This window comes from Cuculus canorus, chromosome 5 (assembly GCF_017976375.1).
Source record: "Cuculus canorus isolate bCucCan1 chromosome 5, bCucCan1.pri, whole genome shotgun sequence".
Classification (NCBI taxonomy): Eukaryota; Metazoa; Chordata; class Aves; order Cuculiformes; family Cuculidae; genus Cuculus; species Cuculus canorus.
In genome coordinates this window covers 56,079,031-56,106,143 of record NC_071405.1, presented here as the reverse complement: position 1 = coordinate 56,106,143, position 27,113 = coordinate 56,079,031, and the positions used below count along the sequence as shown (strand labels likewise).

Sequence of the window (27,113 nt, the reverse complement as noted above, 5' to 3'; positions counted from 1 at the left end):
GGAAAAGGAGGGAAGGAGAAATCAGTGGGGGTCCAACAGGAGAAATGGGCAACCCTTTATGTCTAGGGGACGAGGGAGGCTCAGGCGTGGTACTGGCCTGGTTGGGACATGGACAGGTGCACATCCACTTTCCCTTGTCCAAGGACCTCATGCTGCCATCAAAGGGGGTGCAGACCTTGCTTAGAGACAGGGTGCTGTGGAGCCCCTTCCCAGCCTGAACCCCATCCCCATAATGGAACTGCTCCCTTGTGGGCAGGACAGCTACTAGAAGACTTTCCTCCCACCTCACGCCTTCCCTGTAGCCACTCTACCTGGTACTGAAGTGCCGAAGGCGACAAAGACAACGGCGGTCACCGAATCCTTGAGTCCAATGGTGCAGCCGAAGTGGGAGGCAAGGTCACCGATGACGGCTGTGAGCATGCCGATGATGAGGATGGAGACAATGAAGCAAGCCCAGCCATTGCAGTACTCAGTGGGGGGCACGCACGCAAACAGCACCTTCCAGAAGACTGTCAGGAAGTGCATCACATAGTCAAAGCAGGACGGCAGGCGCTCCTCACCGGATTCATCCTCATCCTCATCACCCGCTGCAAACAACGTAGAAGGAAAAGTTCGGTATTCATGATGGTATGGGTCAAGAATACAGGAGTTACTGCAGTCTGTGCTTGGCCCCCTGCCCCAGGGCTCCAGGGATGCTACTCTCCTGGGACAAGGATCTGTGGTGCTTGCCACAACAGTGGGCTCAGGGCACACCAGGTCAACGACAGGGGTGAAGCCTAGGAAGAGGGGTGCCTTCTGGGACACCCCAGAGTCCGCAGAGCTGGGAACTGGCAGAGCAATGCATTGTACCCACAGAGAAGCAGGTCCATTCCCATCCCCATTTCCATCTACAGGTAGTTACCTAGTATGTAGTCATCCTGTGGAGGTCACTGTTGGGGGCAACATGAAGTCACATGTGCAAGTTATGTTTTGGTGTGGTAAAACAGCAGGAAGTGATGCTATTGGGAAACTGGAGCGACCTCTTGGTCCTCCTGCAACACAGCATGGGCTGGTCACCAGCAAGAAATCCCTCATGTGTGTAGGGGTATCAGCAGCAGCACTGCAGCTCCTGTGAGGGATTCCCTCCTTAGCCTGGTGGGCCAGATCAGACCCAAAGCTGGAAGTACTGCTGGTCTTTGTGCAGATATAGGACGATGGAAATAAATTGGTAAAAGAGAAAGCACGCAGGGAGCCCAGAGCAGACAACATGAAAAGGAGAGAGTTGGAGAAAGACAGAGGCATGTCTGCTTGTTACTAGGATGGAAGCACTATTTCCATGGAAGCAGTTCCTCTTAATAGCTAGAAAGAAGAAAACTGAATACCCACACCTCTTCTTTCACATCAGAAGAAGCCCTTGTGGCCACTGCCAAACCATCAAGTAAAGGTTCCAAAAGGTGCTGAAGTGTCATTTATGGCATGGCCATGGCATGCCTAAAATGAATTCTCCATGGCTGCCTGGCTCTGGAAGCAATGAGCTCTTTCAGGCTTTCTGGGTAACAGTTGGAAGGTGTCAGGGCCTTTCCCTCCACCAACTCCTGTCTCTGTCAAGAGTAACCCACCCTACTCCCACAGACTCTAATGGCCATGGCAGATGGGACACCTTCCAGCTTCACGAGCTATCTGAACAGGACAGCACTGGGCACACCACGAGCCAGCAGCCTGGCTAGTATGGGATTTTGCTGCTTGTATGCAGTTTATCAGATCACTGAAGCAGCAGGAGCACCACCAGCAGAAGTCTTTGAAAACTGTCATCCAGGGTGGCTCCACATCACAAGATGGATCTCCTGGGCTCCAACCTAATGCATCTGCAAAAGTCCAGTATATTTGGAGTAGAGGAGCTCTTTTGATTGGCTTTGCTGATGACCATCACACACAAGAGCTGAGCATCACTGAATAGGCAGATGCTGTCTGTTGAGCCCAGACAGATCTCATTCCAGTTGCATGAACTTTGGGGATGCTAGTGTGGGTCTTCTGATGTCCCCCTCACCTGCACTGACGGTAATGGCCTCCATGAACTGGTCCCTCCAGGAATGTGTCCCTACAACCAAAGCCAGGTTTGTCTTCTTAATCAGCTTGTCCACGGTGCTCTGTTGTGGGAATAAAGATGCACAGCATTTGAATTGGCCGCTAGCAGGCAAGGCTGATCTTGCAGTGCTCTGTGGTCTCATTGACCCTTCCCAAACTGCTGAGGTGCTGCAAGCACTCTCCTAAAAGTCAGATGAAGCCATGACGGCAGTTGGACCCATCGTCTCCCTGGACAGGCTGACTCAAACATCACCAGAGCCTGCTTCTTTCCCACCCCTTACTCCAGAGGAGGCTCTTTCTTCCCTCACCCCTGCCTCACCAGTGACAGCTCTGCTCCTGCCATCTACTGCACACTGGCTTCTGCTCCAAGCAAGCCTTTCTTGTCTTCCTCCCTTCACCTCTGTCTACCAGCAGATACATCCCCTGCCACTTCTTTTCCAATACTTTACAGCATTTCATATGCCTTTTCATCTTCCAGCAGCCTTCCCCACAGATGCAGCCACCCTCAGCCTCCTCAGTTTCTCTTTTCATGGCTGCTCTTCAATGCCACACAGCTTTCCCCTCCAGGAGGACACCTGGGACAACTACTGACCTTGAACTCATAGGACTCCTCAATGATGACTTCTAGTTTGGGATGCTCGCCAAGTATTGGTTTGCCCATCTCTGCAATCCTCTTGGCTTCCTCTTCTTCAACTGTCAGCTTCCTCTCAGCCACCTCTGTGAAAGCAAGGTCAACACCAAGCTGCAGACATCAGCCCTGGGGCACTGCAGGGGCTTGTCTGCAGGGCCTGAACATGGGCTTCTGTAGCCCCTTCACAGCTTGCTAAGCTCACGCAGCAATATTTGGGGCAGTGGTGGGGTGTTGGACCATAGAAATAAAGGACCAAGATTTCTGAATATTAGTTAGTCACCAAGAACATACAAAATATGGGTTTAATCTATTAAAACAAACGAACAAACATGTTTCTTCAGCCTGCATTGGCACTGTTGGATGACACATCCTCCCATCATCCTTGTAGCAGCTACATCTTTGGGGAGACTGAGGTACCAATTCATTCTGCCACTCGGCACAAGCGTCCTTTAAGACAGCTTTAATGCCCTGGCATGTTTCCTGGTTTGAATTAACAAGAGATAGGATATATTTATTCCCCTTTTACTGGAAAAATCACTGTTGACACACTGTGCCACTCAGTGACTGAGCTAATGCTCAGAGACACACAGTCATGCACACACGTACATGTTCCTAGCATTTGGAAAAACGAACAGGAAGAAGTCAGAAGGCAAGTGGGGGTTATTGTTTTCATATTTAGTTTCTGCTAGAGGAAACTAAACCAAGACCCAAGGTCAGCAGATGCACCATGAGGCAGGATGAGTGCCCTGTGGGATTTCCCAGGAGGTGCAGCATGCTAAGATGACCTTGTGTCAGGCTCACCTTGCTGATGCCCCAGAAAGTTGCCTGGGAAGGTTCTGGTTGCATGGGTGGGAAGGAGCACCCCAACCAGCAGTAAGGGTGCCCCAGCACTGTCCCCAGCCCTGACCCCAGGTCTTCTCTCCCACCCACACATCCAAGTGCAGGCATGTGCAGATGGGCCCTCTGAAAAGACTTGACATCTCAACAAAGAAGGTGGGTTTCCCCTGGCTTTCCTGTGTCTGACAGTCAGGGCATACAACCTGCATCACACAGTCCAGCTGAGCCAGTGCAGAGCTGGAGCTCTGCAGAACCAGGGTGGGTATCACAAACATAGAGCACCTTGTTCTGGCTGAGCAGAGGGCCAGATGTTACCCAAGGTTTCTTGTAGAGTTTACTAACACCCCATGTAATTCCTCAGGTATGATTAATCCCATGTGGGCTCCAGCAGATCTCATACCCTACACCAAAAATCACACAGAAATTATAAAGTCCCAGTGAAATCTAATTATAAACTCTGCCTTCTCTTCACCAACCTGCCTTGATTGATTGCAAAGACAGTAAGCCTTGCAAAACCCGCAGACTTTATAAAATATATAATAACTCCTGTGGCAGGTGACATTATAACCCATCACAGAAGCAGAAATAACTACATCCATCATCTGAAATCAATGATGTACATCAAAGCCATCACTGCTTAGCTCAAAGACAATGTACTCTGGATTTGGGAATCCCCAGAAGTTTACAAATACAGGGGAGCTCAGGAATGGGTAAAAGGTCCACAATGCAGGATGCCAGGAGATGGGGGAGCAACTACAGGCAAAGGCCAAACAAGTGCAGAGGGGACGAGGCAGCTGAGTTGGAGAGGTGCAGAAACAGGAGTGAACCTGGACAAAAAGTTATGCCATACGCTACACTCAGGGGCATGAACTGACAATAATCAAGAACAAGATTCAGGTTACTTATATTCACTGAAATGGAGAGTTTTCTAAGACAGAGAAAGTCCAGTTTCTGCCTCCATCTCTACCTGGAAGTGTATGAAGATGACAAGGTATATTCATCATTGAAAATACAGTGCTCACAGGGCAGTTGCCATACTATGTACATGGCTCTCTCCTGTCTGAACTCCACCATAAGCTCCTCAGGGGAAGAGGCACCTTCAGCTCTGCAAGGCCCAGCTTGGCAGACAAGCCAAGCACATGCTGACAGTATGGAGCTGAGCAAAAGCACAGTAGCCATCCCAGCAGGTCTGCAAAGCCCAGGCTTGGGGACGGTCTGGCTCACTACAACCTTCGCTGAGAAGTAAACTATATCAGAAAGACTGAGGGACGCAGCTGGCAGCATGGTCCCTTGGGCTCTCGCCCACTGGCTGCAATTGCACAGCACAGAATGCAAATGTCTGGAATCAGAGGAGCTGCCCTGAAAACGAGGAATATTAGGCAGAACTCCCTCAGCTTAACATCTCCAGGAGAAACAATGCAACAAACCTCAGTCTCCACTTAACGGATTTGACAAAAGCTTTTGGCATGGTAAGACGACAGAGAGCCTCATGCAAATATTAGCTATCTAGGCAAGGCTGAGCTGCCGGCACATCTCTAAGCACACGCAGTGCAGAAAGCCTTCTCTTTCCTGTAGGAAGCAGTATCCAACACAGCTTTATTCCAGAACATGGTGTCTTGCTCATGCTGGTTTATATACCTGTGCCAGGCAAGACAGTGTGTGACCTGAAACCCTCCCCTGAAGAGGACAGCCTTCATCTCTTCTAACTGTGACCAAGGCTGTCAGGCAGGCTGCATGGGAATTCCTGTCTGTGGTCAGTGGCAGGGCCTTCAGCTGCTGGTAGGCGGCTTTGTTGCCTCTGCAAGACACTTGTAGCTCACCTGATGACTTGATGAGAATGGCAATCACTTGCCAGGCAGCTCTTACAAGAAAGTAAATCAAGGGAAGTGTCCATGTCCAGGAGTTGACAGAGAGCTCTGCCGGCACCAGAGCTGGCTGCAGCATGAGCACGGGACTGGACACTCCACCAAAGGGAAGGTACTGGTGCTTAGCACAGCACTGAAGGGCTGTGGGACTTGTGCTGCGTTCAGAGGGCACCTTGTCAGCAGGAGAAGTGCCACCAGAGGCACCTTCAGGGCCTAGGTAAGCCAGTTGATGATGAAGGAACAAGCTGACCAGTGACAAAGACCTGCAGCCTGCTCACAGCATGTCCATCAAGACGAGAATTGGAGGCCCAGCCGTCACCATGTAGCTCCTCTGTGGTGAATACCGTGAACTGGAGCAGTGAAGGAGCCATGTCAAGAACATCCTATGGGGCAGCTGATTGAATACCACTTCCAGGCTAAGTCCTACAATGCCATCTGCAGAAGAACAGGCACAGGCAGCATCTCCAAACAGGCACCTCACAGAAATGTTAATAGAGGAAGCTTGCAGATAATGAAAAAAGGAGGTAATTCCTTCACGCCTCATTAAAAAGCAGCCACACTTGTGAGTGTGGAACAGAAAAGCAAATCACAGAAATCTAGCAGACTTCAAAGGTGCATTTGAAAACATCAAACCTGCCATCGTATTTTCACTGAGCCTCTATCCTAATATAGGAGACAAACAGAGTTTGAGTCACATGTCAACATTGTGCTGGATCTTCCTCAATGCACTCATGCAAGCGATCCACAGGTGCCACACACCAGGCTGCTGATTGTACTCTGAAGTTAGAGCAGTGCTATTTGTGGTAGGAAAGACAAGCTTAAGAGTCCAGTTGACATGTCTCTTGCCCCAGTCTATACTCACCATGCAGTTAAGGGGAGAGTTAAGCATCTCCAAAGAGCAATACAAAGCACCTACATGAATCTACCACTTGACCACACCTACCATTCAGGGCACTTAAACACCCTGTAGCACGAATCAGTGCCAACCCCTGCAAAACACAAGACCTTAACCTAAAACTGCTCCAGGTCTGCTAGGTCTATCTGTTCCTGTGTGGTGTTGAGGACTGAGTTGAGCCCTGTGTGTACCGATCCAATAGCTGAGGAGGAATACACTCTTCCAAAACTCCAGTGGCAGAGCACAATCCCGATATTCCTGCCTTTCAGAGAAGCACTTCAGCCAGCAGCATAGGGCACCAGTCTGCCTTCAGAACTGCAGGAGGCCACTGTCGCTGCAGCAAGCACGGGGCATGCTTCTGCACAGGCTATGTTAGCCACTGGCTCCCATGTCCTCAGGGAGCGAGTGTAGGGATGGGGATCTTGGGGGGCTCCTCCAGCAAGCAAGGACAGGGCATTGGTGAGGTGTGTCACACATCACCCTGGTGCATTAGCCTGCAAAGGGCTATGATAAATAAAACACAAGGGGCTGGGGGAAGACACAGACTTTTAATTTAGAAGGTCAAGTTTGTCAAGGTGAATACTGCCAAGCTGCAGCTTAATTATTAACTAGCCTGATTTCTGTTTGTATCAGCATCAGTACTTACTTTTCTATGTGAATTGCACCCTGGACTCCCTGCTGTCAACCCCAATTAAGCCTGATAAGGTCTGACTATGCCAGCAAAGAAAAAGAGCTTGCCAGGACCTCCTCGGCTACTTCCACCTCCTTCCTGGGAAGGTAAGGATAGAGGAGTCCCCTAAACCCTGCCTGCTCTGGTGTGTGTGTGCCACTATCAAGTGCTAGCAACCCATCTGGGCTACAGGATAAGATTAAGCAAGCTGGGGCTGCTGCCCCACACCAGGTGCTGCACCAAGGTACTCTGCTCCTCATGCCAGGAAGCTCATGGGCTACAGAAGAGATGCTACAAGCAGGGCGGACAAACGGGTCTGGTAAGATCAAAGGCTGGGTGAGAGGATTGTGCCCAGTCTGTAGCAATGGCCACAGCTGACACTTGCTAGGTTTTGGAAGCAACACTTGCTTGTGGAAAGTAAGAAGAGTTTTTTAGTTAAACCACTCCATGTTCTCACTTATTTTGCCTTATTCGGAGTCAACTCAGACCCTTAAAGGTAGGACAGACAAGGCGGGCTGGGCCAGGAGCTCCTAGTTATGGTCCTGCTACTCCCATGCTCTGCGGCCCTGCTGGGCATATCCCTGCCAGGCTTGTTCCTCGTCTCTCTCACTGGCACAAGACAAACTTACACTTGCAGGGCTGTCCTGGGACTTGATTGCAGCTCCTTGCAAAGCACTTTCTGACCTATACGTGTCTGACAGTTTCTTGGGCTCAAAATAAGTGGATCCCCACCTCCTCTTATTTTTTCCAAGGGAAGGGGGAGTAGTGTTCCCACACCATCCATTGCTCCTGGAAGTTAGGTACTCCAGGAGCGCTTGCTAGCTCAACCATCTTCAGACTGGGGGGACCAAATGGGAACTGGACATTGCCTGTGGTTCTCTGGACACATCATAAAGCCCATTTCCATGGGGTAATCTGGTCACTGCACCCTCCAAGCTGAAACAGGCAATGGGAAGGCCCTGTAACACCATGAGAGAGGCATCGTTTAGGCAATGCAGCAAGACTACCAGATACCAGTTTGTATTCTGTCACTTGCTGAATAAATTGGATTAAAAGCAGCAATGTATTCATGAAAGATTGCTGTGAAGGCCATTTCCCACCCCTCGAGCCATCTTGTCTCCATCCATTTCTACAGCGGGCATGTATCTGCATGAAGGTCACCCCTTCTGGGGACTGAGCTGCTAGGAAGAAATTAAAGCGACAATTAAAATGGGATATTTTTTGTTGCAGCTCAATAAGATATAATCCTGGCTAAACAAAGTAAACAAAGAGCATGAATGAGTTCCTCTCCCCAGAGCACTGTCAAGCCATCAGTCACAACTGGGGAAGACCACTGGCTAAAAGACACTCTGGCTTTGAGTTTAGCATATCGATACGCCCTTTACTGAAACACACGCACACAAAGAAGCACCGGCAGCCTGAGCTGCTTTCTAAAAAGGGAGGAATCTGCTTACTTAGCCCTGAGAGCTATTTTTGAGGCGTGATACATCCCATATACATGCCTCAGTGTCCTTAATGCTAACTGGGAAATTCTGCACATTCATGAGAGGAAGTCTAAGGCACAGGGCTGGGAACTGCACATTATCCCACTGCTGGCTCTGCCCTGAGATTGCTGTTGACATGACTGTCCCTGACAGGCCAGTCAGCTGGTGTCTTCTGCTCCCCAGTCTTTCCCACTGCAAAGTGAACCCATGAGTTTTAATGCATAAAGAAACATATTTAGTAATATTTTTTTTGATTTGGGTGAATATGTGGAAATGAGGGTAGAGAAGTATCTACTATTTAAATAATTCCTCATCCCTTTACAGATCTGAACTTTCTGAGCCCCAAAACTTGCAAGCTGAGGCTCTGCTCAGGCTTTCAGTGACTTTTTCAAAAGATGAAAAGAACACCAGAGCAGCTCGTCGACTGCCTGCAATAGCTGACACAACGGGAGTAGGTATGCACTTTTGTATCAAGTATTACCTGTATAAAGAGATTACTGAAAGATCATTGCCAGTGCCAAAACAAAAGGTTATGCAACAAAGAAGTATGAAAAAAATTCATGTTTGACTCTCAGGACACCTTATACAATTCTGGTCCTCTGCAGCCACAACAGCTGGCACTGGACACTTGGCCAAGCAAGGCTTTCAAAAGTTTGGACAGCCTTGCAAGTCCAGCTAGGGGAGCCCATTTGAGTTTGGATGAACTCAGCTCATCAAATGCTGAGTTGAACCCGTGGCAAAAGCCCTCTTCTATCCTGTTACTTTTTCTTGTGCAAAATTCACAGCCCTGTTTTCCCAGGGAGGGCTCTGCAAGGCCAGAGGGAGGAAGGGGTGGGGAAGACAGAATCTGCATCTTCCATTTACCCCCAGTAAGGGATGAGAGGCATTTTCACTTGAGCTCATCCATTGGGGTACCCCAGGGCTTCTGCAAACAGAGCCACTGCAGTGAGTGGGGGCCACACCACTGCTGGCCCCTTGGGGCTTTCTAAAGATGTGGGAGGGTGAATGCCCCAGGGCTGCAGAGGAGAGTGGTCTCAGGGAGGCAGCCTGAGGCAAAGGGGTGCTGCCTGGGAGAATCTGTGCGAGCTGCTCTGGGAAGGAGGGGATGAGGAGTGGGACCAACAGATTCCACTGAAACGTTCAATAATGCAGATTTTTTTATGAAGATTGCTGCGCCTCCCTGTAATCTAAATCTAACATGACACGGACTAAACGCAGACGTCACTTCTCTCCCTGCTGATTAGCCATGATTGCTGCTGAGTGACACTCCAGCACGTGTCTCTGCGGTGAGCAGGGCTCTACTCGCCAGCCAGCCACTATCTTGAAGCACTTGCATAGGATGAGCACTGTGAGCTCAAACCATGGGCCAAACATGCTCTGTATGCATGGAGGGCACCCTGGCGCAGCTCAGCAAGGGACACACACCTGGGAACCCCCTCTGAGACAGAGAGAAGGCTTTACTGTATTAACTGGAAAGCAGTTTTCCATAGCAGGTGACAAAGTTCTCCAATAACAGCTGCCAAAAGCAATCAGTCTGGATCACAACAGAGGTAGGAAAGTTATGTTATTTTAATAGGAATTATTTGGTTACTGGGGCTCTGATCAAATTAGGCAGCTACTGAATTAAAGCAATGAAATTACAGGGAAGGAGGCTGTGCTCAACTTATTTCCAGTCCTTCTGGACCTGAAGAAGTAACAAAGGAAAATGTCCAAACTGCTCCAAGGAGTTTTCCGTAAACACCCTAATCTGGGGAGCTGGGGACTTCTGCCTGCCACTAGCAATTTCCTAATTAGCCCAACATCCAATGGGTTCAGGCCATCCCCTGCGCAGCAGATTTGGCATCCTTTTAAAAGCAGTAGAGACTGAAGCTTGTGCGGCTGATGCTGCTCCTTTGATTTGCAGCACAGCTCAGACGTGATGAACACTTTTGTTATCAACTCTGCTTACAAACCTGCCAGACTTGAGCTCCTCTCTTTACCCTGCATGTCCGCCCTTACGCTTTGACAAATGTTTCTTTAGTGCAAATTCAACTATAATTGTATCTGGAATTGGAGAAATAAGAAAAATACAGGAGGCACAAATTGCATCACAGTGATATCAAGAGAGACTGATGTAACAGGGATCTCAGGCAAGGAAGGGGGAGCTCAGTATTAATACACACAAAATCTTGCCACGAGGAGAGGAGAGGACATGAAGAGTGCAGAGCTAGAGCTGAGGGCATGAGGCAAATGATGTTGATGCTTATTATGCCCTGGTAGTACTGCTTTGGCGCTGGGTGCACCCCTGGGATCCTCCAGGATGGAAGGTGGAGAGCACCCAGGTGCATGCACTGAGTGGTGATGCATGGTCTGATCCTGCATGGGAAGGGGACACCTGTGCAGACCTGCTCCCTCTCTCACCCTAGACAACAGCACATCATGCCCCAGGAGTGTCATCCCCATGCAGAAAAACTCTGTGCTCCCAGTGCATCAGCACAAGACAAGTACGAGAGCTGCCCAAAGAGAGGGTTGAGTCATAGCACCAGACCAGAGCTGCATGTTGTCCTTTGCAACCTTGGCTGGATCATTTCCCAAAACCCTGGGGAAAAACCTGGAATATTGGGAAGGCACTTAGATGTCAGTCAATCACTGTCATGCTCTTAATGCATTGCTCTGAACTAGTTCTGGTGGGACGTGAACACCATGAGGTGGGGTTGTCTACAACACAGCGAACACAAACATTCTGAGGGTTGAGTAGGGGGATGAAAAGAGAGCCAGAACAGGCAGAGGAAAGGAGAAAAAGCACTTACCTTGGGTGAGCAGCAGGGCTGTGGGGAGAGAAGAACATGAAAAAGGCAGGGAGAGAGAAGAAAAGAGGGAAAATGTTAATATCCCAGGGAAAAAAGCTGTTTTGCAGATGACGGCTGTCAGTGAGCAATGGACATGGCGCAAGGCAATGTACGAGCTTGCTGGGGCTGCATGCCAGGAGAAGGCTGGGGAGCAGACCCCATGGCAGTGAGGCGGAGAGGAGGCTGGTGAGCACTGGGGTGCTGGCTTCCCAAAGTCACAACGTCTCAAGCAAAGGCAGAGGTGAGATGCGGGTGGGGAGTAGTGAGAAGGGGAAGGGAAAAGTGGTGGGGCACAGTTACACTTGCCATCAGGGCTTGACACAACCCAAACTGACCTGAAGGCACAGGAAGTGCCCCCACTTCAGCCAGGAGTTTTTAGTCATAGTGGGGCTTTAGGCAATTGGAGAGGCTCCAGTAAATTCATGGGTGGCTGAGAAAAGAAGGTGGCCAGGGATGATGGGCAGCTCACTGAGAGGACCATCATCAGAAGCAGCCGTTTATAAAATGAACGCTGGCCTCCAGTGTGAAATGGGTCAGGAGATACCATGGCTGTGCACCATCTCCTGGGACACCGTGGTTTACCTACACCTATCCCTCACCCCGGAGGGTCAGGGTGCAAAGAGGAGCACAGGCACATGTAAAGCATCACTGCTTTGAGTCTTCCTGTCTCTCTCTGCTCCCAAGTACAGGTCTGCCTGACAATGCTGCATGGGCACATGCTGTGCAACGTCATTGCAGCAGGTTGCTACTGCCTAGTGGGAAATGTGACTACATGGTCCTGTGAGATTAGAGGTGGAAAGACAGGAGGAGAAGGGGGCAAAAGTCCTTACAAGGTATGACCTTACCCTCAGTTTCCGTACAGGCACATCCCAGCCCTCTTTTCACCTTGGGTAGTTACGTCCTGGCCCTCTCCTGCCTTGATTTCCCCACTCTCCAGGGCTATCACAAAGAAACAGCTCGCTGGATCCCTCTTAGGCAGTAACCCTAGGAAGCCACAGCCTGCATTCAAATTTCAAACTAACTACAGGAGAGTCCATATAGAAGAACTCCCCGAATCCTCTTCAAGAGGGGCCAAGCACCAGCGCGGTGCCTTAGCTTTGACTTCTGCCTGTCCTTCAAACAGCAAACCAGTCCCTGAAGACTTGGTTGCATGCGATGACGGTATTGTAATTACTAACACTTATTATCATGCACTTCTAGTCTCAGAAGCTTAAAACTCTGTACAAAGACTGAGTCAGTATTAACAGCCCCATTTGACAGATGGTAAAGCAAGCAAAGAGAGGCTAAAGGGAACATTTTGCAAACTCAGAAGTGGGCTGGAGTCCAGAAGTGCTAATTTACCCAGGCTTGCCAGTTCAAGCCTCGAAAAAGCAGGCGCTTTTATACAGAGGCACCTAATTGTGTCTGTGCTGGTTTAAAAGTGACTTCCTAGGCGATTCCCCAAGGGTTGCACAGCACATCAGTGGCAGAGCCAGGGAAACTAATCCTGAGTCCCAGCTCCCAGTCACGTCTCTGCTCTGTTGGGTAGCACCCACAGGCACAGCTTTCCCAGCAGCCTGCAGACAAGCATCAGCCCAGTCAAGGTCTTCATCTGCCTATCTATCTCCTCAGCTGGAAATACTGTGGGCACTCAGGGAGATCTCCCTTGTATGTGCAGGCAGGTAGAGGCACAGTGAATGGGGAAGGGGCAATGAAGGGGCTCCTTGCTGAGCATCCCTCATGTTTCCTTTTCAGAGTCAAAAACCTCTGGAGAAACCCTCTGTGAATATGTTCTGTAACATGTACAGTGCCACAGAGCCATGAGAAACACTAGGTTGTTTGCTCTGCCCACACAAGCTCCCGTCCTCCACACAGTTAGACATCTCCAACAGGCCTCTAAGTGCCCTGTACATGCATCTGGAGTCTCCTTGTAGCTTTCTCTTGCTGCAGCTCCATGCTGCCCTGTGGCCTCCTTACTATTCCACAGTTTTCTGGTTCTCCAGACAATGTGAGGAAATTTAATTTGCCTTTTCCAATTACAAGCATTAGTACAATGGGTCGATTCGGTGTTCAAATTTAGGATAATGAAATATTACTGGGCCCCTAAGCTACTGTGGTTATTAAAAAAAAATATAAAATCATTGGTTCCTCATGTTTTTTAAAACCATTATTCTAGTGCTCTGGGATTTGAGTTTATTTTTTTCACTATTTTTTTTTTTTTTTTTTTTTCACTATTTGCTTTTGAGCCTGCAAAAGAACTATTTTTCTCCCTTTCACTTATGGTATGATACATGAATATTTGAAGAAGCCTATAAAGCTATGAATGAAACTTCGAGAATACAGCCAGCAGAAAGCCAAGAGATTATTTTATCTTTATATTTCTGAGTGAACGCTGTGCATGCAAGCAAGAAAATTATTTCATGGACTACAGCCTCCTTCCTGCAGATGCATCTGCTAATGTGCCCCTAGCCCTGACCTGTAATGTTTCCTGACAGTCCATCTGGGAATGCTGTACCTGTACCAGTCCTGCTGATGGCCCCCATGCTGTTCCCATCCCACAAGCCTCCCTCCTCTGCCGCCAGCCCAGGCTGCATCGCTCTATCCCTCCCCAGGGCACTTCTCCCCGTCCTGTGCTCCTGCTCTGCACGCCATGCTCCTCGTGGGGCCAAGCCAGGCCACCTCATCGTTGTTTGCATCTCAGGTAGTCTCAGAGGCTTGACATGCATATTCTTACAGAGGGCTGCTAAAATTAGCTCTGCAGTCAAATCCAAAACAGCAGACCCAAGTATCCCTTACCCAACCCTTGCACGCTGTGAATGCAGACAAACACGCCTGTCCACAGACAGGGTAGGTGACACCAACTCTCTCAGGAGACCCAAAGCCTTCAGCTCTGGATTCCAGCTCTTCCTTTACTGGGATTTCCCTGCAGGACTAGCTTTTACTAGGCAAAGTCAAAACTGTGTGCATGAACTCAGCTTCCCCTGCCAGCCCTGAAATCAGGCAATTTAGACCTGAATTTAGCTGATTTTAAAAAAAAAAGCTATTTACCGATAAACTCTTTCATCTGCATGTTTTCAGCAAACTTTAGGGTCAAATCCTGTCATGACATGTGTGTTGGTGTGAGTTACAGATTAGGAATTGAATTCCCTCCTGCTTTAATTCTACTGAAGCCAAAGAAGGTTAAACCAAGAGGAACTAGGCTTGAGATGGCAGCAGACCAGCAATCGGACAATCCTGTAGTTTACAGCTACCCAATGTGCTAAATTTGTGTCCCAACCCTTTTCTAAACAGAGAAATACCTGTTTTCTGCTCTTTACCTCACAGAGAGAGTTTGACGACGCTGCATGCTTTATGCTAGGCTCATTCTTCATTAACATCAATCTTTTCTAATCAATAGCTCTAAAGACTCCAGGAAGTCACTGCACAGATAAGAGGATCCTTGTTAAAAACCTGGGATTTACCAAGTGAGCTGAAATGAGAGAGAGGAGGTTGGATTTTGAGGAGACCCTCAGTCACACAACAGGGCAGTCACAGGTAGCAAAAGGCAAGGAGAACACGTTGTTTGCCCTTCATGTGAATCCAAAGGAGCCCAGAGATCATGCAAACTGCAGGCTCAGTTCCCCAAAGAGGTAAGGATCGCCCCCATCTTTCAGTTCTAATTGTCCACAGGCTCTGCCTCCAGGTTTGCTTATTGAGGTGAGCAAACTGTTTCCCTTAAGGACTGTGAAGAGCTACAAACATGTTTTTTTAATAGCCTAAACAAAGCAGAGATTTTGCAGCATTAACCTGAGTGCTGTTATTATTGAAGTCAATAGCAAAGCTCTTGCAGACTTCAAGAGACTCTTCTCCATCAGGAGAATCAGAAACATTCAGCTTAGTCACAGAGCTGCAAGAAAATTATTAAACCTTCAGGGGAGGAGGTAAGAGCAAGCTAACATTTCTTTGCTATTGTCAGCAGCAACTGACGAAAGAAGGAGTTTCTCAGCATCTACCCACACTTCAGAAAACTGCAGCGCATGTGCTCACATATTGATGCAGCTTATCCAGCCACAGTTCTTTTTACCAAGTCACATCATTTCATAAATATTTTGATATAGATAACTTGTTGGATCAATCAAAGCCAGGAATCCTTTTTACTTCACAGTTTAATCCTTATTCTGCAACTCCCAGCCACATCCTCTCTCTGGGGCACATAGTTTTCCCACTGGGGGTGCTGACGCTTGATCTTTAGACGAAGTGTTATGAGATTCATCTACAGGAGCTGACTCTGCTGGGAGGCTGAGAGGACTTCAGACAAAAACTTCCCAAGACAGGCAAACTGTTTAAAAGTGCTTGCCAGCCATCTGTGCTCCCATCTCCAGTGAAGTTGTATCTCGTGGGAGACATGCTTTCTGAAGCAAAGTTTTGCATGAAGGATGTTGGTCCCTGTTACAAAGTGTAAACCTCAAGACTCAGTTTTCATGCACCAACCCTGAGATTGAATTTTTTACCACTATGCCAAGAGACGAATTCCCTCATTTAACCACAATTTAAGCAGAAGACCAACTTTATGCAGGGAACACAAAGCAAGTTTTTCTCCTTTGATCAGGACTGCAGACAAAATGTGAAAACTGATCTGTGAAGAAAGCATTTCTCCAAAATGCTTGGTCCTAGTTGTGAGCTGACACTATACCAGAGCTGCCACAAGAGCAAGAGTAAAAGCAATGGACAGCATGTTGTCATAAAGGAAAATACTAGTTTCACTGCAGGAACACTTTAAAATGGTGCTGAAAAACAGATGGCTCAGGGTGCTGGGAGGTTTCAAATCCCTGCAGCGCTCAGTAGACAAGGACTCAGTTTACATGACTACACATAAGGAGAAAAGGTGAGACAGGAAGGATTCCAAGATTAATTTCTTAGAAATGGAAAAGACAAAAATTATGAGGAAACCTGCAAAGTGTCCAGGAAGATAGAGAAAAGCAACATTTAGGATCTTTGCCAAGCAAAAAAATGGAAGTCTCCTCTTGATTTCGTTTTACTTATTCACTTCGATATAACCAGCTTGCAGCTAGCGCCATCTTTGCTAGTGTTCTTTGTATCTGATATGCCACTACTAAGTCAGTATCAGTCTTCATCACAGGCTGGGCTGGCAAGACACCCATCTCAGATTTGTTCTCATCTCTTTGAATTATTGGAGCACATCAACAAAAAGAGCTGCTAAAGTAAAACTACTTGATGTGATTTGTTTGGATAGTCAGAAAAGCTTTGAAAAACTCCAGCTGTAGAGAGCACTCAGGGAAAAAGAATAAATGGGCTGCAACACAAAGTTTGATATTGTAAGATATAGCATTTATATAGGGAGGAAGTAAAGAACAGGAGCAAGTGGTCAGATCTCCTTATGGCCAGGTTTAAGAACTGAGTCCCACAAGACTCAAAGCAGCATGGCACTGATATAATTGTGGATGAACAGTGAGGAGCAGCATTTTCAGATGATGCAAAGCGTCTCAGTCAAAAGTCTGTTTCAGTGGCTGGCTGGTGTTGTGCAAGTCCTGAGCAACCTGAATGCAGGTATTCATTTGATCCACTACAGGTACCTTCCTGAGTAGAGATGTTGTTTCCTTGGTAAGGTGCTTGCAGGTGCAAACAGCAGGAGAAATAGAATGAATTTCCTGCTGAGATCTGGCCCTCACAGAGACCTTCCTGAAGATGCACAGCCTCAACTAATTGTGAAGTCCAAGGAAAGGTCATTTCTCTCTACCCCACAGCTCCAGTCAGGGCAAGCAGATGTTCCCTTCACCAGTGGTGACTGCTTTGTACTGACACGTGTATGGGAGAGCACAGCCAGTAATGCAAATCCTGCTGCTGCCTGCTATCCTCTTTCACTGTGTGTCTATCTGAAACTGCTGCTACTACAGCCAGAAGCAGTATGGGTGCCCTCAGGGACAGCACAGGGGATTTTAATAGCATGGGGTTCTAGAACAAGTTCTGCATCCAATATAGACTGTCAAAGATCTGCCCCAGGCTGGTCTGAGAAGCACACATCTATTTCCCTGATCTCCGGCCCAGACATCAGCTCTGCCTGCCCTTCAGGGCACCACCTTTCATCACTGATTTCATCACTGCTGCTTTGATTGCATCCTTAAGGTGAAGTCCTGAGGGAGTGCAGGCCCTTGGCACAAAGCTGTGATAGTGCAGGCATGACTGCGATAGACTGGCTGTCTCTGCATGACCTGGATCGCAGGTTACTTCCAAGCACGCCTGCCAGTCAACTGAGGTGCCCAACACTGCCTTGCTTCCAATAGGGCCAGAAGAGATGTTTTGAAGATGTTGTCTAAGAACATCCAGTACTCCTACCAGCACTTTAGGCACTGGTTCAGTGAGACGGATCTAAGCAGGGAGTAACACCAAAACAAGGACATATTGTCAAGAAAACCACATCTTTTGCAGTACTGGAAGAAAATACGTGGGCAGCCAAAACCCAGAGAGACTTCATCAAAAGCAACCCAGCCTGAACCTCCCAGGAGAGGCAGGAGCTGTGCTATGCCCTCACTGTGTGAGTTGCGCGGGGCCCATTCATCATCACAGCAAAACCAAGTGAAGTCCCAGCTAGGTGGGGTGGCTGCTGTTTGAGATTTCCCCACCTGTTTATGCATGGCAATAGCAGCATCCACACAGCACTGCAGGGGCCTGTTTGCACGGAGGTGACTGTGCTCACCCTGCAGGGCTGTATCAATTGTGCATGTGCTTTGCAACAAATAAGTGATCCAAACTCTGCCTCTGCAATAACTTGATGATGGCAAAAACATGCGAATGGGAGGCAGCAAGATCATCTCATCCCAGTGCTGTATGGCAAGTTGCATGGTTCCCCAAATGCGTGTGAGCCTGTGCACATCCCAGACTGCTTTCTTTCTGCTGGGAGCCAGCTGCTCATGTGTGTGCCCTGTGAAAGTTGCTGGCAACAGCAACTGCTGGCGATCACTCCCAGTGTTCTGCATGGGAAAGCCTCATGTAACTCCTTATTCTTCATCCCAGGCACAAGGTACACTCATAGGAGATACCCCTGCATGCAGCACTACAGAGATGGGGATCTTCTCAGATGCCCTGGAATTAGTGTAGCGACTGTGCCACCTTGTGCCAGCAAGATTTACAAATGCATTTTCATCTCCTGCCTCTTAGATTTTAGAAGCATGGTGCTCTTGTTCTGACTTTTCTCTAAAGAGGCCAAACAGTGCTCCATGTCTCCTCCTCAGCATGGCCCTTTGTTTCCTCTGGCTAAAGAGAGTCCATCCAAGGGTGCACCCTCACCTGCTGCGGCAGGGGAAACAGCTGGCCTGCAAGCTCTGTGCTGCAGATCATTTAGTCCAGCTCTGATCTCCTCTCTGCCTGTTACAAAGCAGATACCGTCTCCGATTGATGCTGGTGCAAATGAGACACCCACAATACAGCAATCTGGCATCATGGTTCTAATAATAATGAAGACATTTAAAAAACGAACCACCTTAAGGGCCATTCTGGTTTTCTTTGAATGTGTTTTTATTCAGCCAGGTGCAACATGGCCAATGGGGGAAAAAGAAATGCAGGACTTAAAAAAACCCCTTGATCCTGACTCTGTATCCTGAAGCCCACTCGTTTAGAAATGGATGCAGATCTCTCAGAGAGCAGACAGCAGAGCAGAAACTTCAGTGTGATGCTCCAAGCTGCCAAGTACATAAGCAGGAGAGACCCAGAGGAAGGTAATTTTCCTCCTGGTGAGAGAGAGGTGAGAGCCCTGTGGATGGGAAGAGACACATGTGGAGAGGAGAGCCCTGGGTGATTCTAGAACTGAAGACTTTGATCTAGGGCTGAACACTTTGCTAACACAGATCCAAAGGGCTTAAATTCCCCAAAGAAATCAGAGTGTAATAGAACTATAGTAAGCAGTTATCTACACAGAAGGTGTAGTATGTTATATAGTTCCTTCATCGAAGGTGAAAAGTGAGAGAATAACTAGTGACTACAAGCTGAGGCCAGACAACTACCTAGAAGCTGTGCTCACATCTTTACCCTGGAGGGCAATTAACTGCTGGGACATACCCCGTGGGATATGGCAGGTTGGTCACTGCTTCTGATCAAGGGCAGTTGGACTTGGGTGAAACCTAAGGTCCTGTGCTCCACCCACAGTGAAATCTAAGGTCCCTCATTACCTACAAGATGCAGGAGGTGATCTAATGGCATTAAACTATGAATCCTCTTTTGGTTTACAATTTACTAATCCATGGATGCTATATATCATTGCTATAAGACAACTTGCTAGTCCAAGTTGTGTCTATCCTGAACATCCTGCAGAGCCATGCATGGGAGCTCAGATTAGCCAGGGAGCAGCTGTTATGCTGGTCAGATAAGATGTTTCAATAAGGGAAAGCTGTGTGATGCACGGACAACTGCCAGGTGTTCCCATCACCTGCAGCAGCACGTGGGAGCAGAAATAAGGCTGTCGGCACATGTTTGTCTCTACTCTGTATCAAAGACCTGGAAGGTGGCTTCTGTTTAAAGCTTGGCCCTTCCAGGCCATCTTAAAGCTGGTGAAGCCAATGAATGGCAAGACTTACTCAGTGAGAAACGGCTCAAACACATATAGGACAAGGACAAAGATACCCATAGGCAAGGCACAACCATAAGACAGGGTTTATTCCCACTATAATCCTGATCTGCTGGGAGATCCTGGGTCTCACTGCTGATGAAGTAGGACCTCAACAGAGCTCCACAACCTCTGCACAACAGACTGGTTGTATGCAACACAATAAGGGGGTTTTCAGATCAAAGACATGGAGAATTGTTTTTTTTAAAAAAAGCAAAACAAGATCTCTCATACCCTCCCTTGTCTCCCATAGACTTTTCACCGTGCCTCATAGGGACCCAAGAGCACCAAGGAAATGCCACTGGCAGGCAACAACAGAGGGAAAGACACAGGGGCATATGGGAGGAGCCAAAGGGGCAGCCATGCATTATGCTCTTTTCTTGCCTTTCACATTCCCCAGGGTCCTGGCAAAGGAGCAGGAGGGGGGAGAACAGCAAAGGTGTGCTCAGAACAAAAAAAACAGATCAAGACAAGAAAACCTAATCAAAATAATACAGCCTATAAGGCTCAAGCATTGCACAAAAGGAAGATCAGAAAGCTGGTCTCTAAAAGGCAGAAATCACACCAAAAAAGGGTGAGAGTGAGAATACAGGAGGGCAGAGAATAAAAGTCGACCCATCTACAGGAGCAGGAGAAAAGGAGGGAGGGGAGGGAGGAGAATGAGGGCTGCATTTTCTGGATTTGGGGTTTGGAGACTTGATTCTGAATTTTTTTTCTTTTTTCATTTTTTTTCATAAAGGATCTCACACCTGATATTCCTCGTTCCATCCATTTCGGTTCACCAAGGGCAATGAAGAAATTCTCCTGCCTTTCGTATTCCTCCTCATCTACTATCTTAACCCTTATGGTCTTCCTGTAGGGACAACAAGAGAGACAACCGTGTACAGCGGGTCAGCTGGCTGGAGGCGAGGCGGTAGCAGCAGCAGCAGCAGCGGTGGTGGCGGTGCGGGCTCCTGGCACGCAGCCCCTTCCCTGGTGGGGTGGTGTGCATTGGCCTGCCTGTTGGACACGGGGCATCCATCGCAGCTGCTCCTTGGGGAGCGGGAGGGTGTTAGAGGCAGAGGGGGCTGGTGAGGGTGTGAGGAGGGAGGGAGACAGGGAGGAGGACCTTGCTGATGGTTAGTGGAAGGTGACTTCTGCAGTGCATTTTTTCAGTGTCACATGGTAATGGAAAGTGTATCGGCCGCCTGGAAATCACCGGAGACCACCCCGGGGTACCCACTGCATTTTAGTTGGAAGATCAATTGCTTCTGCTACTCTTACAACTAAGAATAGACCTGCAGGGACTCAAAGCTGGGGGCCTGAGGAGAAGACAGAAAGATGGGCACTCACAGACACATTCACCAGTGAGGTGAAGTGAATCCCTGTTGGCAGGCTACAGCTCTATTAGCTACAAAGGAGGCTGGTATTTCTCATTTCCTTTTTTTTTAAATCGGCACCTCTTTCTGCTTATTCTCCTCAATAGCATCTGCCTCTTCCTCCTGACCTGTTCCTCAAGTGAGGATACAGCTTTCCATAGGAGCAGACAGCTTTGCTGTGATCTCACAGGGATCGCAATGGGACTAAAATGCCCAGGACTTCCTGCTGCCACCTTGCCTGGCTCCCTCCAGCAACCCTGCAATGCACACAGCTGCTGTAAGCCCTAAGGGGAACCAAAGGAGGGCATAGGCTCCTCCCTGCCCTCCCACTCCCAGAGCTGCTCTGCAGCAATCGGACAGGGGACTGCACAGCCTTTGCCAAGTCCTCCTCAGAAATTACAGGAGCTGCTTCTCTACCAGGCCTTGATTCTTTTCTTTATCTAACATGGGTCTGACAGGGACACTGTAGGGCCTGAGCCCGGCAACGGTCTCCTGAGCTACTGGTTGTCTTTCCAGCCAGCATCTTCCCACTGACACTACAAAATCTGCTTGGATTCTCCAGGTGGAATGGCAGAAGGTTCCTCTCAAGCTGCCGCAGAAATCTGGACAAGTAGGACTATCTTCCATCCTTCCCTTTCTGCCCCTCCTTGACACTTTCCCTCTCCCCATCCCCAGTATCGCTCCCCCCGTGGGTACCATGTGACACAGCAGGTGCGCACAGCAGTGTTTAAGGCAGAGCAGTTGGAGACACAGAGACATAGGAGGAAGAGGAGGCAGGAAATGGTAGAGAAGAGGAAAGAAGAACGTTAATGTTAGTCTGGAGGGCCAGTACTACACCTTTCTGCAAACTCATATCCACCATGCGGGGGCTCATCAGCTCAATGAAGAAATTCTTGTTTTTTTCATACTCCTCATCATCAATTACCTTGATGTGAACTGTTTTGCTGTGGATGGAAAAATAGTAAGTGTCATAAAGGGCATAAAGGGGAGAAGGGAACAGAGAAGCAACAGTGGAAGAAGGTAAAGAGTTGAATCGGGACATTAGAGAGTCAAAGTTTTCTCACCCACTGAACAAGCTCAACATGGCCCTTAAGAAAGGCTAAAGTCCCATTCCTGCAAGTGACACTGGTCAATTTTCTGTTTAACCCAGAGACATGATGGCAGGGCACACTGTGCAAAGTGGTTAGAAAAAAATAGCTCTGATCCCCCGGCAAACCAGCAACGGGCACAGGAGCTGTCAGCATAGCAGCTCAGGGCTCAGTGTGTGGGCAATGATGTCTGATGGCCACTGGAGAAGCAGGCGCCCCTCACTCTGTTACCCACTGTGCATGCACGCACACACACACACACAAACACACATACACACATGCAAAAGCAGATGAGCACAACCTCCCCAGAGGCATCACGCTGCTGCCTCTCTGCTGGCAGCACCTACCTGCTGGGCAGATGCCCACTTACCACACAGGCTACGGGGAATCCCTGTAACCTGCAGCTCTGATATCTGCATGTCAGAGTGAACCCCTCTTCCCACAGTTCTGTACCCACATGTGGCCGTGCAGCTACAATCTCCCTTCGATCCCTGCCCATGGCAATGTTCAGATCAATTCTTGGTGCATTTTGTGCACAACTGGTCTTGGCTGGGGATGCAAAGGAGGAGAAAAGCAGGACCAGCAATCATACAGCCTGGAAAAACAGCCCCAAGCTTAAAATCTCTACGTGCCTCAGCCGGTAGCCCTTGGCATTAAATAAACCCAGTATCTTTGATCCCCCATTGCTTCAGAGAACAAGCAGTCCAGCCCTGCATCCTGGGGATGCTACCACTGCCAGCAGTCCCCTGAAAACCACCATTTCACAAGAGAGAACAGGAGGGTTGATTAATTGTCATCACTGCACCATGTATCTTATCAATATCATTAATGACTACAAAATTATCCAGCCCTCCCACAATTTGACCCCCAAGTCATAACTGCTTCTGCACTCTGACTGCGGAAATCCCATCCCCCGTGTTGGCTTTTGGTTTTAGCTCAGTACCAAACCCTGTCTTTCAAATGATGGCATCCAGGATACGGAGAAGAGTTTGAACAACCTTTGCTATATCCATCGGTGCAGAAATTTACAAGAAAAATCACCTCTAATTCTTCTTCCTAAGCTATATCAGTTTTATTTTTGCCAGTGCTTTTTCTACCTATGCCCTGCACTAATGCCAGCAAGCCTCCTTTCCTTTCTCTCTTTCCTTTCAGTGTTTGCTAATCCAGTCTGAAGGATGTAGGATTTTAAATGGTTCATCTCTAGTGTAAATGTTGGTGCTCAGGTAAGACTTCATCATGATGATTTCGTTGCATTTTCTTTGGAAAGGTTGACTGAATTTATCTTTTGAACTAGAGGTTTTCTAGGCCCCTGGTACTTTGCAAAGCTTGTTAAATTTGCTGATTTAAATCTACAGCTGATTCATAGCTCTGATCTTTTCCTTACTCATATACTACAAAACAGAAGGTAGGATTTTCAAAAGCAGCCAGTGCTTCCTGAACGCGGGTCGCTTTTTACAATCCTATTCATAATTACCGTTGCTTATAGGTGTTTTTTTTTTCCATCCTAGGAACTCCAAATTACTAAGTACTGCTTGTCTGCAAAAATTTGGAAAAAACCCACGCACTGTTTCTTGAGGGCCAGCTTAGGTATCACAACAAAGATATTCTAAGGCTTTATGCAATGAATGCTATGCATACACACCATTTGAGGTTGCTTTTATACAGCAACTTTCTTTTCCTTTCTTTGTTTGTTCGTTTCTTTCTTTTTTTTTTTTTTTTTTTTTTAAACAAGGTAGCTCTCCCATCTCCATGAGTGGTGTGTGTGCACACCAGAGCAGGGGAGGAATGCTAATTTAATGAGGAAGCATGCACAGCAGACTATATCCCTGGCTGTATGCTATCTGTATAGAAAGCCTAATGTCACACAAGTCCCTCATCTCTGCGATGAATACTCAGAGTTGTGCACTCAAGGAATAATAACTCAGTGTGTGCACATTTTGTTAAGTAAAGAGAACTCTATGCAGCCTACTAAGTAGTCCTACAGCAGTGAGACTTCCTTATAGTAGTCTTTTTTTAGTGTTTTAAAAAAAAAAAAATCAAGAAAGAGAAAGAAAACATGGTGGGAATCCAGAGATGGCCACACAGTAAAATGCTGGCTTTGCAAAGGAAGTCCTCTTGGATCAGGAAACAGAGAGAGCAAACCCTCTGGGCTTGAAGACTATCTCAGCACTGCAGCAAACTGAACCATTACCGCACACTCAAGCCTCAGGTGGCTTTTCAAAAAAAGGGTGTCTGAATTTCGTGACCGATAGAGTAAATTGCTTTTTTTCCTCCTTTGCTATGAGCCATAAAGAGAAAAGAACCTTTTACCTGGTTCTGAAACAACAGGTGAGGGGCAGAACTTCCACATACCAAAGCTGCAGGTGCCTTGCATTAACAGAAGCCGGACCTTGCACCCCTCACCCAACCTGAGTCTCAAAAGAGAAGGAGGTGCTCATCCTCCCCAGCTTTGCTGAGAGGTGGTGAGTGCTCAGCAGACCCACCACACCCTGAAAGCCTTGGGGACCCAGAGCAGGAGCCCAGAGGCGTGGGCTGTGTAGGTGATGTGAGATGGAGGGCTCCAATCAAACCACAGCCACTGTCCATTCTTGCTCCAGAGTCAGTGTGTTGCCAGACCTTCCCACGCAAGGAAGAAAAGAGCATGGCAGAAGTTTACAGGGATTGAGCAGCGACACTGGGAGGTGGGTGAGAGTTCACAGATTCAGTGCCAGATAATGGGGCGTGGTTAACCTTTTGCTGTGATTTTGCAGCAGAGGGAAGAGCAGCATCACTGCTCCAAGGTCACTCTGCAATGATAGGGGCATGAGGCTGGGCTTGCTCCCTTGCGGGTAAGTGCCCTTCTCTCAGCTGGCTGGCTGCTCCACTGACTGTCACCACATAAAGGTCAGTGCTGACAGAGGGCACTTGCAGTGGCCCATTGGGCTGCTCTTCCCTGGGCTCTGCAGCTTCTCTAGCCGCTGCAGGCATCTTGCTCCTTTCCAGGGCTATGAAAGCAACTATAACTACAGCTGCATTCTGAGCTGCCATAAATTGTCCGGAGGCCAAAACACAGAGTGCTCCCTCACAATCTCGTCTCTCACCTGCAGCCACACTGAAAGCTACCTCCTCAGAAGGCATTCAGAGTGGAGGAGATGGATGGGGAGAAGGGCTGGAGAGAAACACCGCCCCGGGAAGACATCACGTTAATGTGAAAGATGTGACAGGAGGACACCGAGAGGCAGAGAGCACAGGGAAACGGGAGGCACGGGAGCATTTTGCTGCAAGAACATCCTAACAACTTCTTGAAATTAATGGAGTCAGGGGTGGGCATGAGAGGGGCTGGTGGTGCAGCAGCCTTGATGGCATTCTCATCATGATGAGAAGCAAGGGACCTGAAGCCCACCTTGCTCAGCCAACCAGCTTTCATTCCCCAGCCTCTGATTGCTCCATGTGGGGCAAGGAGGACACTTTCCAGACCTCCCCTTTCTCTCTGACAGCTTCATTGTAGCCAAGATGTGTCTCAGGCACTTCAAAAGTGGAGTAAAACAAAGACCATCCAAATTCCTGGCAGTCTCTGAGAGCTGGCCGCAAGAAGCCATTCTGCAGACTCCAAAGCCTCACCACCAGCACCAAGCCATAGCACAGTTAAACCTCAGTTCCTGCATGTGTATATTGTGGGAAGAGCTCTTTAATTCAGGTTTTGTCGGTGTTTTCAGCAGACTGAGAAATGCTTTTGGTTTCAGCTGTGACATAGCAGGGCAAGCCAAGAGCTGGCATTCCTGGGGATCACCTGGTCATATAGAAGTCAGGATAGCTGCTTGTTCTCTGCTTTTTCTCCGAGGTCATTGTAAGCTGCCACCAGCAGCCCTCAGATGATGGCAGTCTGGGCTCTCCTTTCAATATTCGCTTAAAAACAACAACTGATTTTAAAAGTTATGGATATTAAAGCTCCTCTAGGGAGCAACATTAAGTATGAGATTTCCCTGAGTAAGCAACAGAAGATGAAATGAATAGACATCGATCTTCTCCTAAAGGACTTTGTGCACATGATGTTGCTAAATTCCCCATCTGGGAAGTACAGAGAATAATCTATAAAATCATTTTATTTGACAACATGTCCACTTCCAACATATAAGGCAACAACTGGATGGTTATTTGATTAATGTGCTAGAAAATATTGAGTATTTGTCTGTGTGGAGACTCTCATTTGCAGGAATTATTGTTGAGGAGGTTAAGAGGATGTGTCTTGTGTGACTTTGGAATGTGAAATAAGGCTCAGCCCTAAAAACAGTGTAAGTCAGGAGATGTCACATAGTGTATACCATTGAAATAAGCAGGGCTGTGCAAGGTCAGGATTTACAGCCTCCAGCAGGATGCTGTTAGCCTGGATGGAAAGCAGTCAGGACACCAAGGTAAACACCCCTGGGACAGTGAGAAGTACCAGGAGATCTTTAGTAAATCATTGATGTGAATCATTAATCCATACACCTTGAGTCACGTCACAGAATTCCTGATATGTCTTGATATCCCCAAATCGTCACCTGTTTTGCTGTGGGTGCAGATTCCTCCAACATGAATTTCAAAGTGCGTGGTACCAGTCTGACTCTTTCCCAGAGCTCTGCACTGGTCTGGGATTTCAATCTGAAACTACAGACAGGGCCTATTCATTCTGCAAGAAGATCTCATTGAGAAGACCTACTGCAGAAATGCTGAATAGATAAGATGTCATCATCTGAGGTAAACCACAGGGAATTAAATAAGGTTAGGTATAGTGGGGAGCTGTCTTTGCTCTCCTCACTGGGAGGTGGATATTTAATAAAGCAACAAGACAGTGCTGGC

General features: G+C 48.0%; 1 protein-coding gene across 8 annotated transcripts in view; it reads right to left on the bottom strand.

Annotated features, from left to right (window-relative positions):
- SLC8A3 (solute carrier family 8 member A3) overlaps nt 1–27,113 on the bottom strand; it is a 125,059-nt gene that overhangs the window by 2,635 nt on the left and 95,311 nt on the right. For 4 of the 8 annotated variants that reach the window (XM_054068451.1, XM_054068456.1, XM_009563614.2 and 1 more), the window contains 5 exons: nt 22,045–22,151; nt 11,236–11,253; nt 2,657–2,781; nt 2,027–2,126; nt 312–587 (listed from right to left, as the gene is read on the bottom strand). In XM_054068451.1, the coding sequence (XP_053924426.1) occupies nt 312–587; nt 2,027–2,126; nt 2,657–2,781; nt 11,236–11,253; nt 22,045–22,151 (626 nt within the window). Of the gene's footprint in view, nt 1–311; nt 588–2,026; nt 2,127–2,656; nt 2,782–11,235; nt 11,254–20,598; nt 20,703–22,044; nt 22,152–27,113 lie in introns of all 8 variants that reach the window. The other 4 variants (XM_054068457.1, XM_054068452.1, XM_054068458.1 and 1 more) reach the window with 4 other exon arrangements.